This window comes from Capra hircus, chromosome 2, assembly GCF_001704415.2.
Source record: "Capra hircus breed San Clemente chromosome 2, ASM170441v1, whole genome shotgun sequence".
Classification (NCBI taxonomy): domain Eukaryota; kingdom Metazoa; phylum Chordata; class Mammalia; order Artiodactyla; family Bovidae; genus Capra; species Capra hircus.
Genome location: NC_030809.1, coordinates 29,773,285 through 29,790,229, shown reverse-complemented (window position 1 = coordinate 29,790,229; position 16,945 = coordinate 29,773,285). Strand labels below are relative to the sequence as shown.

The 16,945-nt window shown below is 53.8% G+C and overlaps 1 protein-coding gene across 9 annotated transcripts in view; it reads right to left on the bottom strand.

Moving 5' to 3' along the window:
* Positions 1 to 16,945, bottom strand: part of TNS1 (tensin 1) — a 211,314-nt gene that overhangs the window by 106,558 nt on the left and 87,811 nt on the right. For all 9 annotated transcript variants that reach the window (XM_018059646.1, XM_018059634.1, XM_018059639.1 and 6 more), the window contains 3 exons: positions 16,458 to 16,499; positions 1,538 to 1,579; positions 734 to 784 (listed from right to left, as the gene is read on the bottom strand). In XM_018059646.1, coding sequence (XP_017915135.1) covers positions 734 to 784; positions 1,538 to 1,579; positions 16,458 to 16,499 — 135 coding nt within the window. The remainder of the gene's footprint in view (positions 1 to 733; positions 785 to 1,537; positions 1,580 to 16,457; positions 16,500 to 16,945) is intronic.

Genomic DNA, 16,945 nt, shown 5'->3' with positions numbered 1-16,945 from the left:
TCCCCCTTCATCTCTGCCCTCAGTCCCTCTTCATCTCTGCCCTTAGTCCCTCTTCATCTCTGCCCTCAGTCCCTCTTCATCTCTGCCCTTAGTCCCTCTTCATCTCTGCCGTTAGTCCCTCTTCATCTCTGCCCTTAGTCCCTCTTGCTGCAGTGCCACCCATTCCCCTGGCCCTTACTTTAGTGACTGCTCACCACCCCGCCAGCCCTTGCACACTCTCCCTCCCCACCCTGAAGTACTGAGCTCTGCTTAAGTGATGGGCAGATGAGCCCTGAATCCAGCTGAGCTGGATGGAGGCAAGACTGAGGCCCAAGACTGAGCCTAGGTCATGGGCCCGCTCACCCCTTCCCCCCGGTGGCTCAGATGGTAAAGAGTCTGCCTGCAGTGCGGGAGACCAGGGTTCAATCCCTGGGTCGGGAAGATCTCCTGGAGAAGGAAATGGCAACCCACTCCAGTATTTATGTCTGGAAAGTCCCATGGATGGAGGAGCCTAGCAGGCTACAGTCTATGGGGTTGCAAAGAGTCAAACACAACTGAGCAACTTCACTTTCTTACTCTCTTTCTTTCTTGCAGTCTGGAATTGAGCTGAGTAACCCTGCCTGCCCTTCTAGACAGGAGATTGTGAGGGATGCCCCACCAAACAAGACAGGTATGAGTCGTCATCCACCTCCCTGCATCCCCACTCACCAGGGAACCACCACGTCTTCCTCTTCCTCCCCTTCCCCATACTTACATCTTCCTCAAGGCTTTTCCGTGTGTTTCCACCCCGAAAGCCTGCTTCTCCCTGGAGACAAAGAAAAGGCAGTCAGAGAGGGGAGTCGAGGAAAGTCATCAAAAAGTCCCGGGTCTTCCACTGCCAGGTGTGGCAGTGGCGGGGGTGGGGGCCTGGCAGGGGGCTTGCTTGTTTGTGCACTTTGTGCACTTTGTTAGTGCTCTTTGTCCACTAAAGGCCCCTCGGAGCCAACTGCACCCACTCATGTGTGTCTCTCCTGGGGAGATATCATTATTCCCATTTTGCAGATGAGAAAACTGAGGCACAGACAAGCTCGAGACATGCTACAGTCTCACAGATAGAACCTTGGCCGAGTTGAGATATGAACCCAAGTCCTCCAAGCCCATCAGCTAGCTGCCAGCCTTGGTTTCCCCACTGCACAATCCACCCACTTCCTTCCCTTCCTCCTCCACGCAGCCTTGAGGAAACCATCTGTCCTTCTGCTAAGGCAGAAAGATGTGTTTGGAAAGATCTTCCTGGCTCTCTCACATGCTACATATTTAATAAAGAAGACCACATTTTAGCACTGGCCTCTCCCTCCCTGCCTGCCTCGTTCCCCAGCAATCATTTCCCAACACACAGGGGGATGGTCTGATGTCCAGCTCTCCATGTCACAAGGTCCCCACCCTTCCCCAAGTTCCACAAATCTACTCCAGAAGGGTGTCCTCAAACACATCTGTTCACTGTCCCCCCCACCATCTTCCTTCTGCTTTCCCGGCCTCCCCAAGCTGCTCCCTGCCCCCCGCCCCACCTGCCATCACTTACCGTGTCCACTACATTCTTCGGGGCAGTCTCAGTGTTGACGGGCTGTGAACAGAGGGAGAGCACAGCGTGAGTCCTCAGGGCAAACAGCCCCAGGCTGGTTCTCTCCCCCGGGCTGGAGGCCACGGTGGGCAGGACGCCTCTGGAGACAGCTTGGATGGCGCCAACCCAAGACTCAGACATAATGTGCTGACCCCAGGCTTGAGGGTAGAACTTGGAAAGTGGAAGACAATCCTATTGGTCCTAGAACCACCCAGCTCAACACACCTCAAGAGGGACCCTAAGTCCGATCCCTCAAAAGGCAACAAGGAGCGAGTAAGCAACTCCTGTTCCTACCTGCCAGGCATGTGTACCTACACCAGAGGCTTCGTCTATTCATAAGAACCCAGTGAGGCAGGGACCCTTACCATCTTTGAGCCTTACTTTACCAATAAGAAGAAATCAGATGAATGGACCAAAGCCACTGACTACTAATGGGAACAAAAGGGTTGGAACCCCATCTTGAGTCTCTACACCTCAAGCTGTGTGAAACTGCAGTGGTCCCAGACACGATGTTCCACACTTCAGTGGGCTTTCAAGGACCACTCCACACAGGCCCTGCCCCCCGCCTTGCAGACCTCAATCTCCATGCCCCAAAGCTCTGCTCCATCCCACATCCAGGACTTGGTTTGTGGAATGGCTTCTCCCTTTTTCCTGCAAGCTCTCCTTTCAAAGAAGCCCTCTCTGAACACCCCAGCAAGAGGGGCTGTCTCCCACCTCTGAACTCCAGTAAACCTTACTGTCTGAGCTATTTATCTGGTCCTCGGTGCATGAATAATCTCATTGTGGGAATAGGTCTCGTTCCAACTATTGTTTTATTTGTGATTGTTATCCCACTTTTCTCCAAAACAGATTCAAAGCAGCTTTTCTTTAACCAACTCCGTTGCCACATCCCTCATGCTGGAGACTGTGGTTGATGTGTAGTGGGCAGTCACTCAACACCTGAGGACTGATCCTGTCCCTCACCCCGGTGCCATTCTTCCTTCACCCAAACCAACAGAAGTGCTCCCACTAAAGGCATCCTGGAACATGGGCTCCTCAGACTCCCTCATCACAGGAGAAAAGCTTCCCGTTCCAGGGCCACCTCCTGACCACAGTCTCCAGGGCTGTTTCCAACTCAGTGATGTGGTTAGAGGGGCACTTGAATCTTGCAAGTGGGCATGAGTTAAGGTCATGGAAACAAATCTTCACTGAGATGACCATAGACCAGATATAGGTAACAGATCTCAGAATAGGAAACATCGGCCCCAACCCTATCCCCAGGACCTGAGGATGCGCTGTGTATGTCTGAAGACAGGGGAATGAACAGAATGACTTCTGAACGGTTCTGACATCTGGGAGAGAATTGGACCAAGATAGGCATGGAGGAGGGCTTCCCTGGTGGCTCAGACAGTAAAGAATCTGCCTGTAATTCAAGAGACCTGGTTTTGATCTCTGGGTTGGGAAGATCCCCTGGAGAAGGAAACAGCAACCCATTCCATTTTCTTGCCTGGAATATGCCATGGACAAAGGAGCCTGGCGGGCTGAAGTCCATGGGGTTGCAAAGAGTCAGATATGACTGAGCAACTAACACACTTTCAGGCTTGCAGGAAGGAAGCAGGCTGAGCTAAAGGCAGTAGTGCTCTTTCTAAAAACGCACAAACTCTACCCTACTGTTCTAGAGACAGAGTATGCCATGGACAGAGGAGCCTGGCGAGCTGCAGTCCATGGGGTCGCAAAGAGTCAGACAACTGAGCAACTAACACACACACACACACACACACACACACACATGAGACAGGAGGCTGAGGCCAAAACTTCTTTCCAGGTGAATAAAACCTCCTGTGTAGTTCAGGGTCAAGGCAGCTTGGGACGGTTGAGGGAGCACAGGGTCCAGGAACGGAGTCGGAGCTGGGGAGGTCCGACTCCCAGCCCCTCCCAGGCTCCTTGGTCGACCCACCTGGAGTCTGAAGATGACTCTACAGAGCAATAAAGATGCCACATTCTGTCCCCACTCAGCCCAGCCCTAACCCTCCCCCAGAGCCCCAACTCCTGAGCCACAGGCCATGGGGCAGGAGGCAAATGAGCCCACAAGAAATCCCCAGAGATCCCTGCCCTAGACCGAGCTCTAGGAGCTGCCTGACAATCGGGACCAGGGTCCCCCTCAGCCTCCCACCACCAGCCAGCCCCACCCAGCAGAGTCCTCAGAGGCAGGGCCAGGCTGCTCCGCCCTCGGATCCCCTGCCCATCTCTTCTGGTCCACAGCTCTGGGATGCTCACGTGGAGACCACGGGCTGCACAGGACGTCTGAGTGCCTCCACCCTGGGTGGCTCTGGCCTCCTGGAGGGAGGAGAAGGCCTAGAGAGCCGTTCACAGGGACCTTCTGCATGCAGAGTCTACACAGCACAACCGAGTCTGGACCCAGATCTCCCAGCTTCAGGGCCCTCACTCTTCACAGTCTGTACAATCAGCCTCCCTGACAGGCAGAAAGGACAGAAACGGGGTGGGATGAAGAAGATGGAGACAGAACACCTGCCTCGCGTCCATTACAGGCCCCGAAGAGCCCCTCGTCCTGCTCTGGGGAAAGCCTCCCAAGAGACCCCGACTGGGTGGAGCAGAGTGAGAGCTGGGGGTCTCAAACTGGAGTGTGCCTGCCAATCACCCAGAGGGCTGCTGCCACACAGGTGGGCCTCTGAGCCCTCCCCAGAGGTCAGAACCCACAGACCAGGGAAGGACCCAAAAATGTGCATTTCTAACAGGTTTCCAGGTCCGGGGATGACACTATGAAAACAACTAATCTAGACTGGCAGCACTGGCAACAGCCGGCCAGGCCCCGTCCTGACTCTCTGCTACTAACCACGACCTCAGGCAGGTCATCGTGTCCTCGCTGCTCTCCGGCAGGACTGCACGGTCCTATTCTGTGAGATGCAAATGAGATGAAGCACAAAAAGCACTCAGAACAGGGCCAGGCCCTTAGGAAGCTCTCCATAAATGTGAGCTGTTGTTCATCATCTCCACCCCACCCCACCCTGCCCCACCTTGACCCTCCTGTCCCACCCGTCCTGGGTCTGGCACAGTGCAGACCAGGGAGGCAATATTAGAAACCACAGGCCTCAGCAGGGCAAGAGCAACTTCTCTCCCTGCCAGCAATCATCTGAGCACCAGCCCCTCTGCCCGCATCCCTTCCCACGCCAGCTGGAGGCCAGCCACAGGGCCAGCCATTAAACGCCTGCCCTCAATATTAGTGAAGAGGCTTTCTGAGGAGCTAAAAATTTCCAAAAAAACACTTCCAATCTCAACACCCACTGTTTTCCTGTAGTGTTTGCAAACATAGCCCAGCATGCACAGTGCACTCCCCTCCCCTCTCCTCCACCCCTCGCCTCCACCCCAGGCCTCCTGGGATTGAAGTCCTGCTTCCCTGTTTCCCAGGCACTGCCAGTTCTGGGGCTAGTGGCAATGAAAAAGGCAAGGGAACTGGTAACAGGAGAGGGGTCTCCCCTCAGGCCACCCCTGTCCCAGGCCCTGCAGGGAGGCTTCGGTATGCTACAGGAAGCTCCCAGGCCATCAGAGCTTCAGTGGCTGACAGAAACCCACTAGGTCTCAGCTGTCACCCTAACTTTAGCATGTACACACACACCCTATTTTTGCACACCACTCCTCAGACACCATCTCCTCCCTCCCCATTTCACAGATGAGGAAACTGAGGTACAGAAAGGTACGGGTATGATTTGCTCAGCCTCTCACAGTGAGATGCATGGCAGGACTCCGGTGGGCACCCATGTTTTATAAAGCCCACCGCTGAGCCCACCTGCTGCCCCTCACCCCAATTCCCAGCTGGCCTGCAGGCAGGGTGAGCAGGTACCAGCTGGCCAACTCTGCTTTTCCTTCCCACTAAGGCTCAGCAGTCCCTTGTGGCTCAGGTGATAAAGAATGCACCTGCAGTGCAGGAGACCTGGGTTCAATCCCTGGGTTGGGAAGATCCCCTGGAGAATGGAAAGGCTACCCACTCCAGTATTCTGGCCTGGAGAATTCCATGCACTGTATAGTCCATGGGGTTGCAAAGAACTCGGACACGACTAAGCGACTTTCACTTCCACTTTTTAAGGCTCAGCAGTAGAAGGATGAAGCAGATGGAACCCATATAAGGGTGGAACCCCCCAATTTGGCCCCACCCTCTGCCCAATCCCAGGACAAACCCAGGCTTTCCAAAGCCGAATCACTGCCCCACCAGGGGTCTTCCAGAATGCCTCCTGCCCTCAGGCAGGACAACTCAATTCCAGCTCAGGAGCAAGTGGAAGGGTTTGGACCTGGTACTGCTTGATGGCCAAGTCTCACGGTGCACAACCCCGAGACCAATACCTCCTCCAGTGCTGCACCCCAGGTACCTCGCTTGCCTGCCCTCCTGGTCCTGGTCTGGAGGTGCCTTTTCATAATGTGACTGCAGTAACAAGAACAACTCAGCAGGTACTAAGGATGCCCTGGGCTCAACACTGGGCTCTTCACTTTCATGATTATCAGTCCTCATAACCAATGTTCACCAAGTAAGCATTATCCCATTTCACAGGTGAGGAAAACTGAGGGGCCAAGAGGTTAAATCACCCGATCAAGGTCACATAGCCAGTAGATAAAGATAGCTGGTTTTTGAATGTGGCTCCTTACATCCACCTCATGCTCAGTCTCCTCTTGGGCATAATCTTCATCCAGTTCCTCTTACTCTTAATCAACTGCCCTCCTGTTGGGAACAAGCTTTCTGCGGCTTAAAAACTAATTGTCTCGGGCCCTCAGGAGGATGAGGCTTCTTCAATACACTTCCAGAGGAAGAGGAGGAAATGGGCTGCAGTAGGAGAGAGTGGGATCAGACATCAGAGAGAACTTCCTGAATGCGAGGGGTTGTGAACCACAGGATGGATAAGGGAAGCTGCACATCCTTTGCTCAATTTTTTCTTTTTTTTCCAAAAAAAGACAAGTATGTCCTCTCAGTGGGTTTAATCACCCCCAATGGTGTGGGCCGGAGGAGGGGCCAGTCTGCCGAGGCTGCTGTGGCTGGGATGACTGCCTAGAGGTTCATGCAAGAGGACACGTCGGTGGCCGGCAGGGAGGGTGGGCTGGGAAAAAAATGTGTCTGTAGGCTGCTGTTCTGGAGGAAGGAAAAGGCAGAGGGCCATGGCGGGTGGGGGGAGGTGCCCAAGCCCTGGACTGGGGGGGAGGAAGGGCAGGGCAGAATGCGGACTCAGCCTCCGGAGGAACATTCCGTCCAGAAATTCCTCACACCCTCCCCCCTCTCACCCCTCCAGCTCTCCCCTCTCTTGCCCCCTGGGAGCCCTGGAATCCGGACAGTTTTTCAGGCCAAAAAGACCCCATGACATCACATCTACTGCCACGGATGGACTGTGAGGTCAGGGACAGCGCTGCCTGCCTGTTGGGAGGCGAACTGAGGACTCAGAGCACATTATTCTAGGCTCATGTGTTCTCAAAATAGAGCCCTAAGCAGATGAAGAAAAGGGGTTGAAAGCCAAAGGGAAGGGCAGGGAAGCACCATTAATGGGGCACTTAGAGTGGGTGTGGCCGGGAGGGCACTTTGCAGGCCCCACAGCCAGTCCGGGACCAGTAACCTGGAAACAAGGCAGCAGCAGCAGCAGCAGGCAGGGGGGCACTCTGAATCTCTCTCGGCCAGTGAGGACACTGAGTTTCCAGGGTGGTTGGCCAGCTCCACTTGAGCTCCGGTCAGCCCTTCACCTCCAGTTATTTCCCAGTATCCCGGGAAGAGGAGGTCATCAAAACGGAGGGCAAGGGGCTAAGGGGGAGGGCGCCATCAGCCCGGGGCCCATGAGTCTTTGAGTGTAGTTGCTGCAGAGGCCACATCCTCTCCTGGGCAGGCCAAGGCCACCAGGGTAAAAGAGCAGGCTGGATGTGAACAAATGGAATGTGATGCCTGATTTTTCCCTGCACCCCCTGGGAGGGGCCTAGGCAAGCTCACACCTGTCTTCAGGGTCCCTCCAACTCACCCTGAGGGACCCAGATCCCAACTCCAGGTGGTTGAGGCTGGGCAACTGTGGACCCTGCCCCCCTACCCTGTCTTGCTTGCTTGCGCTCACCGGGCTGGCCCTGAGCCAGGCTGGAATATTTCTCACCCCCTCCTGCCACCCTCTCCTCCCTGTGGACGTTGTTTTCCTCCCTCTTGGTCAGGGCACTGGGGGCGTGCATATCCGCAGGCCCTTCCTCCATGACCCCCTGGCTGCCCTGGCACAGGTCTTCCGCCCCACGACTGCGCCAGATTCATCTGGTCTACTAGCCCTCCTCCTGGCAGCCCCCTCGCCCCTGAGCCACACCCCACAGCTGGCGGCAGACTTCACTCACAACGCCTGCTTTGGGTCACTTCCCCACTCAAGGACCCACAATGGCCCTTAGTGCTTGGCTCATCAAGTTCAAGTTCCCCAACCTGGCTTCTGGACTCCTCTCCCTTATCTGGCCCCTTTTCCCTTGGGGACTCCACTTCCTTCCCCCTCCTCTTATCTGCATCCTCTGCTCCCCTCTCCTCACTTGCCCACCACCATGCCACCTGGGTTCCCGCCTCCTTTCCCACACGCAGGCTCTTCCCACCGGCACCCCAGCCAGAGCCAGTGAAGCAGCCGGCCCAGCTCCTCACCCCCCAGCAAGGGCACTGGATTTGCTCCGGCCCCCAAGCTTGGCTTTTGCTTCAGCCCTCTCCGTTCCAGCCCTGCTGCCTTGTGGAAGGCCCACTCTCCTGCCCTCTTCTTGTCCACTTGCTCAAGTCTTAACCTGGCCTTGAAACAGGAGGCAGGCCTGCCCACCCAGCGCAGCACAGAGTGACGGCTGCCTCCTTGGACCCCAAGGCTACCTCTGGTCAAAACCCCTGAGTACCCCCTGAGTTCACTTCCACAGTAGCGTTCACTCTCTCCCACTAAACAGGGCGAGGCCCTTCACCCAACTAGGGCCTCTCCCAGTGGGAGTCAAAGGGGATGTGGTTAGCACGTTCATGGATGCCTTGCCCTCTGGGGACCACGTCCCTTCATGGCCCAATATAAGGACGGGACCTCAGTGGGCCCTGAGGACTTCCACCCAAGCACCCCCTACAGCAAGAGAACCTTCCATCTGCACCATAACAGGTGTCAGTGAGTGTGATGTGTTCCAGTGACAGACAGTGACTCCACCAGACAGCCCCGACGGGCCATTTTAGGTGTTAGAAAACTCTTCTCTACACCCAAGTCTCCAGTTTTTTATGAGACCCTCCACCTAGGAGGTGCTCCTCTGGAGAGCAATGGCAAGGAAGCCAGTTTGTCCTTCAGGAAGGTCTCACTCCCATTCTACGACACACACCACCCCCCTCCCCACCAGCCCCATACCCTCCCTCTCCACACCAGGCAGCCGAGGGGGCACACAAACTCATTTCCATCCCCACTCATGGCTCTGTGAATCCTCTTTGGAATGCAATGCTCAGAGTTTGCCCTTTCCTTTGAAAACCAGGACTCTCTTGGGCTCATTTCTCCTGGCTTTGCTCCATTTTCCAGAATCTCCAAAAGATGGCCCTTCATGGCCCACTCAGTGCCCTGGGATGAAATGCATTGGGGTTGGGAGTTCAGATGAACTAAAGCCACTGCTGGCCACTCTCCCTGATGGAGAGCAGGATGGCGGCATTGGGCTTGGGGGCTCCACGTCCTTTTCAGGGGCCTTCTTCTCTTCCACGAGGCAGCCTGGTGCCTCCTCACACTAGATCTGACATGGGGACACCCTGAGCAAGTCATCTGAAAATCTCAGGACCACCACCTCACAACCATTAGGATGCCTACTATCAAAAAAAAGAAGGAGAAGAAAGAAAACAAAGAGTTTGGGCAAGTTCAGTTCAGTTCAGTTCAGTTCAGTTCAGTCGCTCAGTCGTGTCCGACTCTTTGCGACCCCATGAATCACAGCACGCCAGGCCTCCCTGTCCATCACCAACTTCCGGAGTTCACTCAGACTCATGTCCATTGAGTCAGTGATGCCATTCAGCCATCTCATCCTCTGTCATCCCCTTCTTCTCCTGCCCCCAATCCCTCCCAGCATCAGAGTCTTTTCCAATGAGTCAACTCTTCGCATGAGGTGGCCAAAGTACTGGAGTTTCAACTTTAGCATCATTCCTTCCAAAGAAATCCCAGGGCTGATCTCCTTCAGAATGGACTGGTTGGATCTCCTTGCAGTCCAAGGGACTCTCAAGAGTCTTCTCCAACACCACACTTCAAAAGCATCAATTCTTTGGCGCTCTGCCTTCTTCACAGTCCAACTCTCACATCCATACATGACCACAGGAAAAACCACAGCCTTGCGAAGATGTGGAGAATTAGAACCTCTTGTGCACTACCGGTTGTAATACAAAATGATACAGCCACTGTGGGCAAGAGTATGGTGGTCCCTCCAAAAAGAGTCAAAAGCAGAATTACTAGGTCATCCAGCAGGTCCACTCATGAGTATATACCCAACAGAACTGCAACAGGGATTGACAGAGAGATTTATATGACCATGTTCATAGCAGCATCATTCACAGTAACTAAAACGTGGAAATGACCCAAGTGTTTATTGACAGATACATGAGTCAGTAAAACGTGGTATATACACAGGGAAGCCTGGCATGCTGCAGTCCATGGGGTCGCAAAGAGTCAGACGCAACATGGCAACTGAACAACAAGCAGCAATACACATGCAGTGGAGTATTCAGTTCAGTTCAGTCACTCGGTCGTGTCCGACTCTGTGACCCCATTACTCAGCCTTAAAAAGGAAGGTCGTTCTGACACATGGCACAGCATGGACGAATCTTGAGGACAGTACTCTGGGGTAAGAAGCGTCACAAAGGACAAATGTTGTATGAATCCACGCATGAGGTGCATTAAGTCATCAGACTCAGGGAGGCAGACAGTAGAAAGGTGCCTGGCAGGGACTATGGAGCTCTTATTTAATGGCTGTAGAGCTTTTTGTTTCACAAGATGAAAAGCGTTCTGGAGGTGGATGGTAGTGATGGTTGTGCAACGAATTGGATGTACTTAATACACTGATTGTGGACTCCAAAATGATTAAAATGATAATTTTCATGTTATGTGTATTTTACCACAGGTATCCCTGGTGGCTCAGCGGTAAAGATTCCGCCTGCAATGCAGGAGACACAGGAGATGTGGGTTTGATCCCTGGGTCAGGAAGATCCCCTGGAGGAAGGTATGGCAACCTACTCCAGTATTCTTGCCTGGAGAGTTCCATGGACAGAGGTGCCTGGAGAGCTACAGTCCATAGGGTTGCAAAGATTCGGACATAACCAAAGAGACTTAGTGCGTACATACATATTTTACCACAATTTTTTTTTAAGTGAATCAGAGTAAAAACAACAATGTCAGGGCCTCAGTTTCTTCTCCTAAGAAAGAGCAGGATTTGACTAAATGTCCTGCGGCCCTCTCATTGCTGTGGCTCCGTGCCCACTGCATCCACATCTGCCCTCCAGAAGCAGTGGCACTCGGCAGAAAAGAACCAGCATGAAAACAGTGCCCAGCATGAGGGAGGTGCTTGGGAGATGTTAGCTGGTAGGACAGAGGGCAGATAGATGGATAGAGAGTGGGCTATGGGGCTTCCCTGGTGGCTCAGTGATAAAGAATCTGCCTGCTAATGTAGGAGACTCAAGTTCAGTCTCTGGATTGGGAAGATCTCCTGGAGAAGGGAATGGTTACCCACTCCAGGACTCTTTCGCCTGGAAAATTCCATAGCCAGAGGAGCCTGGCGAGCTATAAGATGGATGGCAGACAGATGGATGGATAGACCGGCCCCTAAATCCCAGGCCCTCTGGCTCGTGACTAGCACTGTTTAGAAGAAGAAATCCAGGAGAAGCCCACTTGGCAATAGCAGGCATTGACATCAGCAGCAATCACAGAGGGTATCGGGAGGAAAGCTGGCCTAGGAACCCACAACCCCACTCCTGATCCAGCCTACCCCCCACTGCTGTGTGACCGTGAACCAGTCACCTGGCCTTTCTAAGCCCCAGTTTGCTCCTCTCCCCAGGATGGGCCCACGCCCGTCCAGACCTCCACACAAGTCACTGTGGGCTTGCGGAGCCCAGCATCAGGGGAAAGGCTCTGAGAACCGCAGCTGCTGTGTAATAAACCAGTCCCGTTTGTCACGATCATGGTTATGAGTGTGGACCCTGGTGCCAGGCTACTGAGGTAAAACCCCAGGGCCCCCTGCAAACAACTCTGCAGCCTTAGGTCTTATCAAGGTTCTTCATCTGAGACATTGGGGTAATCACAGCACCGCCTTTACTGCACTGTGCTGAAGAATAAACGAGTTTATTTTTGTAAAGCTCTCACAACAAAGGTCTGCAAAGAGGAAATTCCATACATGGGTTAGCTTTTCACTTGCTCTGATTACTGAAACCAACCTGGCATCCCCATCCCCCACCACACACTGTCCACCCGACCTGTGATTCAGTAGGACTTGTTCCGCAGGACATTTCAAGTCTTGGTTTGGGGGCTGGCCTGCAGAGGAGAAGCAGTGCCCACACAGCTCTCCCCTCACCCAGGTCTCCTGGGTGCCAGGCTTTGGGTGCAGAAGGGCTCAGATCCAGCCCACTTCGGTGGCCACTGCACTTGGCCATCATTCTCGGGAAATTCCTTTGGACTCTTATTTTTCCAAAGTTGAGAAGAGCTGCCTCAGCGCTTTCCAAGGATCAGGAGCATCCACGACAAGCACACCCTCACCCCTCTCCAGCCTGCCCCCAGCAGTGGACCCTACAGGAGGGAGGTGACCCTAGGACCCTTCTCCTCAAGGCCTTGGGCAACATCTGTTGAGTAAGACAAAAATACGGGTTGAAGATTAAGCTACTCTGCCCTGGTTGGCCTGGCACAGGCTGGAAAATATTTGGCTGGCAGGGCCCTGAGGCTGGCAGAGCTCCTGGGCCCAAGGATGAGTGGTCCCGATCCTGGGGCGGGGGGTGGGGGGGTGGGGTGGGGGTTGAACGGAAGTGAGATGGGTGAGAAGGCCAGAGGGAGAGCTGGGGAAGGAGAAAACTCAACAAAAAGATGAACACACAGTATGAGGCAAGAGGGAGGAGTCTAGGAGCCCAGAGACCAACCCTGCAGAGGCTGAAGGGCAGGCATCGAAGGGAAAAGGAAGGAAAAATACAACCCGCCCTTTCCTCCCTCTTCTGAACCTGCTCAAAGGCCTTGCCTGCCTGCCTGCCGTGAGGAAACAGGTGTTGAGTGCTCTCTAGGGGAAGCAAAACTTTCTCCCAGCTTCCCCTGGGCCACTTTCCCTCCCCAGGGACAATATCAGAGTTTCCAGCTGGAGACTGGCCCCCCTAATAGATCCCCATAGCCCAATAGCAAAGAATCAGAGGACAACAGTCCTGTTTATTGAACACCTAATCTGCGCTGAGCATCTGGCTGAATGCCTTTCTTCCAGCCACACAATAAGCATGCATTGAGCACCTACTGTGTGTCAGATAGTGGGAATACAGCAGTGAACACAGAGGACAGAAACCCTTTGTCATCATAGTGTTTACATGCTGGTGTGGTGGGAGGCTATTTTTTTTAATTTTTAATCGAAGGATAATTGCTTTACAGTATTATGTTGGTTTCTACCAAACATCAAGATAAATCAGCCATAGGTTTACCCATGTCCCCTCCCACCTGAACATCCTTCCCACCTCCGTCCCTACCCCACCCCTCTGGGTTGTTACTGAGCCCCGTTAGAGTTCCCTGAGTCATACAGCAAATTCCCACTGGCTGTCTATTTTACATATGGTAATGTATGTTTCCATGTTGGTGGGAGGCTTTTAAAGGAGATCAGCAAGTAAGATGGTGACATATACTGAGGGGCAAAGAAAGCAGGGAAGGGAGAGTGGGTTGCTGGGGGAAGGGAAATCTGACACTTGAGTAAAGATCTCAAGGAGGGAAAGAGCCTGGCAGGTATCCTTAGGAAAAGCTCAGCAAGTGCAAAGGCCCTGAGGCAGCTGCCTGATGTTCAAGGACCATCAAGAAGGCCAGGTGGTCACAGCAGACTGAGAGAAAGAGGGAGCTTTTAGAAGATGCAGTGAGAAAGGAAATTTGCTCACCGTTGCAGGGCTGTGTAGACCAACGGAAGAACCTGGGCCTTTACTCTCAGGGGTGAGCAGCCATTGGAGGATTTGAATACAGACTGATTCAGTGAGCTAATTTGCTCCTTTTATTCTCTTCACAGCCTTATAAAGTAGGTACTGTTACGAACTCCCAACCCGCAGAGGAGAAACTGAGGTCCAGAGAGGTTAACCAACGTGTCCATTGTCACAGACCCAGGCCCTGGGGAACTCCCTCACTCTTGATCACTCCTAGGGGGAAGCGGGCAGGTCCTGACTCAGGCGGGGAAATCTCCATTGTCACAACCACTCCTCCACCAGATGGCTCATGCAACGTTCACGAGGGTCAGAGCCCCTCTGACCAGGGCGGGCACATTAGAGATGGGAGCAACTCCACAGCCTGGCAGGCAGGAGTCCCTTCTGGCACCATGCTATCCTGTGCAAGTAGCTTCAGTCGTGTCCGACTCTTTGTGACCCCGTGGACTGTAGCCCGCCGGGCTCCTCTGTCCATGGGATTCTCCAGGCAAGAATACTGGAGTGGGTTGCCATGCCTTCCTCCAGGGGATCTTCCCAACCCAGGGTTTGAACCCACGTCTCTTTATATCTCCTGCACTGGCAGATGGGTTCTTTATCACTAGCACCACCTGGTAAGCTCATCCCTTCTGGTATCTAACTGCAATTCCTCCAGACAGAAAGCCAATCTATTCCCTTCTGTTCCAATCCCTGACCTCTCCTCATGTAAACAAAGCTCACGAGCCTCCTGGAGTTCAAGCATCTGGCTCCTGACTCGACAGCTCTAGACCCCAGAGCCCCCCAACTATCCTCAACCAGCCAAGAACATTCTGCTCTCAGTGGCCAAGTAGTAGTCAGGTTGAAATGCTGAGACGTGGGCTCCTTCCTCTCCACCCCTCCCTGCCTGCCCTTCCGCAATCCCAGAGAGTTCTCGCTGGCAGTTCCAAACCAGGCCTGCACTCTGGCCTCATCCCCACAGTATTCAGCCCCTAAGCCCTGCTGTTGTCAGATGACCTTTGACTGATCTCTGTGCAAAGAATACTCCACATCTGGAGATGCACAGCCAGGCAGAGGTGAGCCCCAAAAGCATTTGAGCCCAGTGAGATTAAGAAGGAGAGGCCGATACGAGGAAAGGACATGGAATGCCTGACCTCTGGGAGTCTTATGAGCTTTGTTTATGTGAGGAGGGGTCACAGGTTGGAACAGAGGGAACAGGCTGGCATTCCAGCTGGAGGAACTGCAGTTGGATACCAGAAGGGACTCCTGCCTGAGCCAGGTTGTGGAATGTTCCAGTATCCAGGCCGAGCAAGTCACGGCAGGGCCTAGACAGGGAGGGCAGAGGGCAGGGACTCTGCTCTGCATCCAAGAGACATCTAAGAGTCATAATCACTTCTGCATACTTTTATTTTTTTGCATGCTTTATTTCATTCCACCAATGACCCTGAATAGGGAGGGGAAGGATGGGAGGCGGATATGTATCAGAACTGAGAAGGCCTTTACCGCATCAAGTGCAGTCCCCTTCTCTGACAAAAAGGGAAACTGAGGCCCAGAAGGAGGGCAGTACTGGCCCACTGTCACACAGCATGTGGGTGGCAGAAGAGAAAAGACCAGGAAACCCGAGTGAGATCCCAGCATCCAGGCTGAGCAGGTCATGTGCAGACACCCCCAACTGCCTGGGCCCCACTGGGCCCTTGCCTACTCCCCGAGACTCCCACCCACATCAATGTCACCACAGGCACCACCACACCAATCAGTGGGATGGTGCCCACTTGGGCCCTCCATCACGAACTCCAGTCACAAACAAGTACACACATGGGTGCAGGCGTGCACACACATACCTGTGTGCAGGCAGGGCCCTCCCTCTCCAGCCCTCAGGGCCCCCGCCTGCCTCCTGTGCTGGGCTGGGGAGCAGGAGGGAGCTGTGAAGGGTAAGAAGACAGAGAGACGGCAGGGAGGGAAACATCCCAAATCAGCCCAGCTGGGATGGGTCTGGAGTAGGCCCCTCTCCCCAGCGCATAACTCACCAGGAGTCCTGCCCCATCCACACTTTTCTAGAAGCTTGACTGGAGGAAAGAGGGGGCAGTGCGGGGCTGAGGGACTGGAGAGAGGGCAGAAAAGCAGAGTCAGCCAAAGAGCCTGGAGATGCAGGAGGCCACCTGAATGTGACTAACTTCCCAGGTACCTGAACTCTGTGGGTCATGCCATCCATCTCTCCACCTCCAGCCAAAGGGACCTGACCAGGGACCAGTCAGGTCAGAGGAGATGCCATCCCCTCATTCCGTAATCCCCAAGACAACAGGCCCTGGACCAGGCCTAGAGACAGGCGAGATGCCCTTTTATGGGCTTTTCCAAGGACTTGAGTCTCAAGACTGAAATAAGAGGCCGCAAGTCTCATGAAGTCACGAAGGGACCTCATGACTCATTTCCTTCTAGTTGGGCTTCAGCTTCAGGACACGGCCCCTTCCTCCTCATTACCTAATGGCCCAGCACCTGTGGGGGCTACCAGGATGCTTGGGGCTTCCCCAGTGGCTCAGCGGTAACGAATCTGCCTACAATGCAGGACACACATGAGACGTGGGTTGGATCCCTAGGTCTGGAAGATCCCCTGGAGAAGGGAATGGCAACCCACTCTGGTATTCTTGCCTGGGAAATCCCATGGACAGAGGAGCCTGGAGGGCTACAGTCCACGGGGTCGCAAAGAGTCGAACACAAAGGAGCAACTGAGCATGCCTGCAGACAAAGTAAGCTGCAGCAGGAGCTGAGGAAAGAGAGGAGGGTGGGCTGGCGGGGCAGGAATGGACTGTCACTCACCACCAGTTCATGGCTGGAAGGAGGAATGCAGGGGGCAGCCACCTGTGGGAGGAACAGAGAAAGGGCAAGGTTAGCATCTTTCATCCCCATAGAAACCCAGGGCCTCCTGAGATCATTTTGCTCCCTCACCAGCCCGGGCTAGACTCCCCTCCGTTCAGTTCACAAACACTGACACCCTCCAGGAGGAGAGTTCATTGGAAGACTGTAGCAACACGAGAAAATGCCTAGGCAACAGTGCTCAGATGAAGAGGCAAAAGTGAAATGGACACATTCTTAAAATTCTATGAAAAGAAATATGCAGAAAGACTGGAGGTCAAAGCACCAAAGTTAAGGAAATACGGTTTGTTTGTTTGTTTCTCTATGCTCTAAATTTTCTGCAATATGGTAAGATTTGGTTTTTTTGGTTTTTTTTTAAACCATGTTTAAGACCTCTAGGAAAGGAAAAGTCGCCTCCTCCATTCTCCCAAATGCCAAGGTGTCTCACTCAA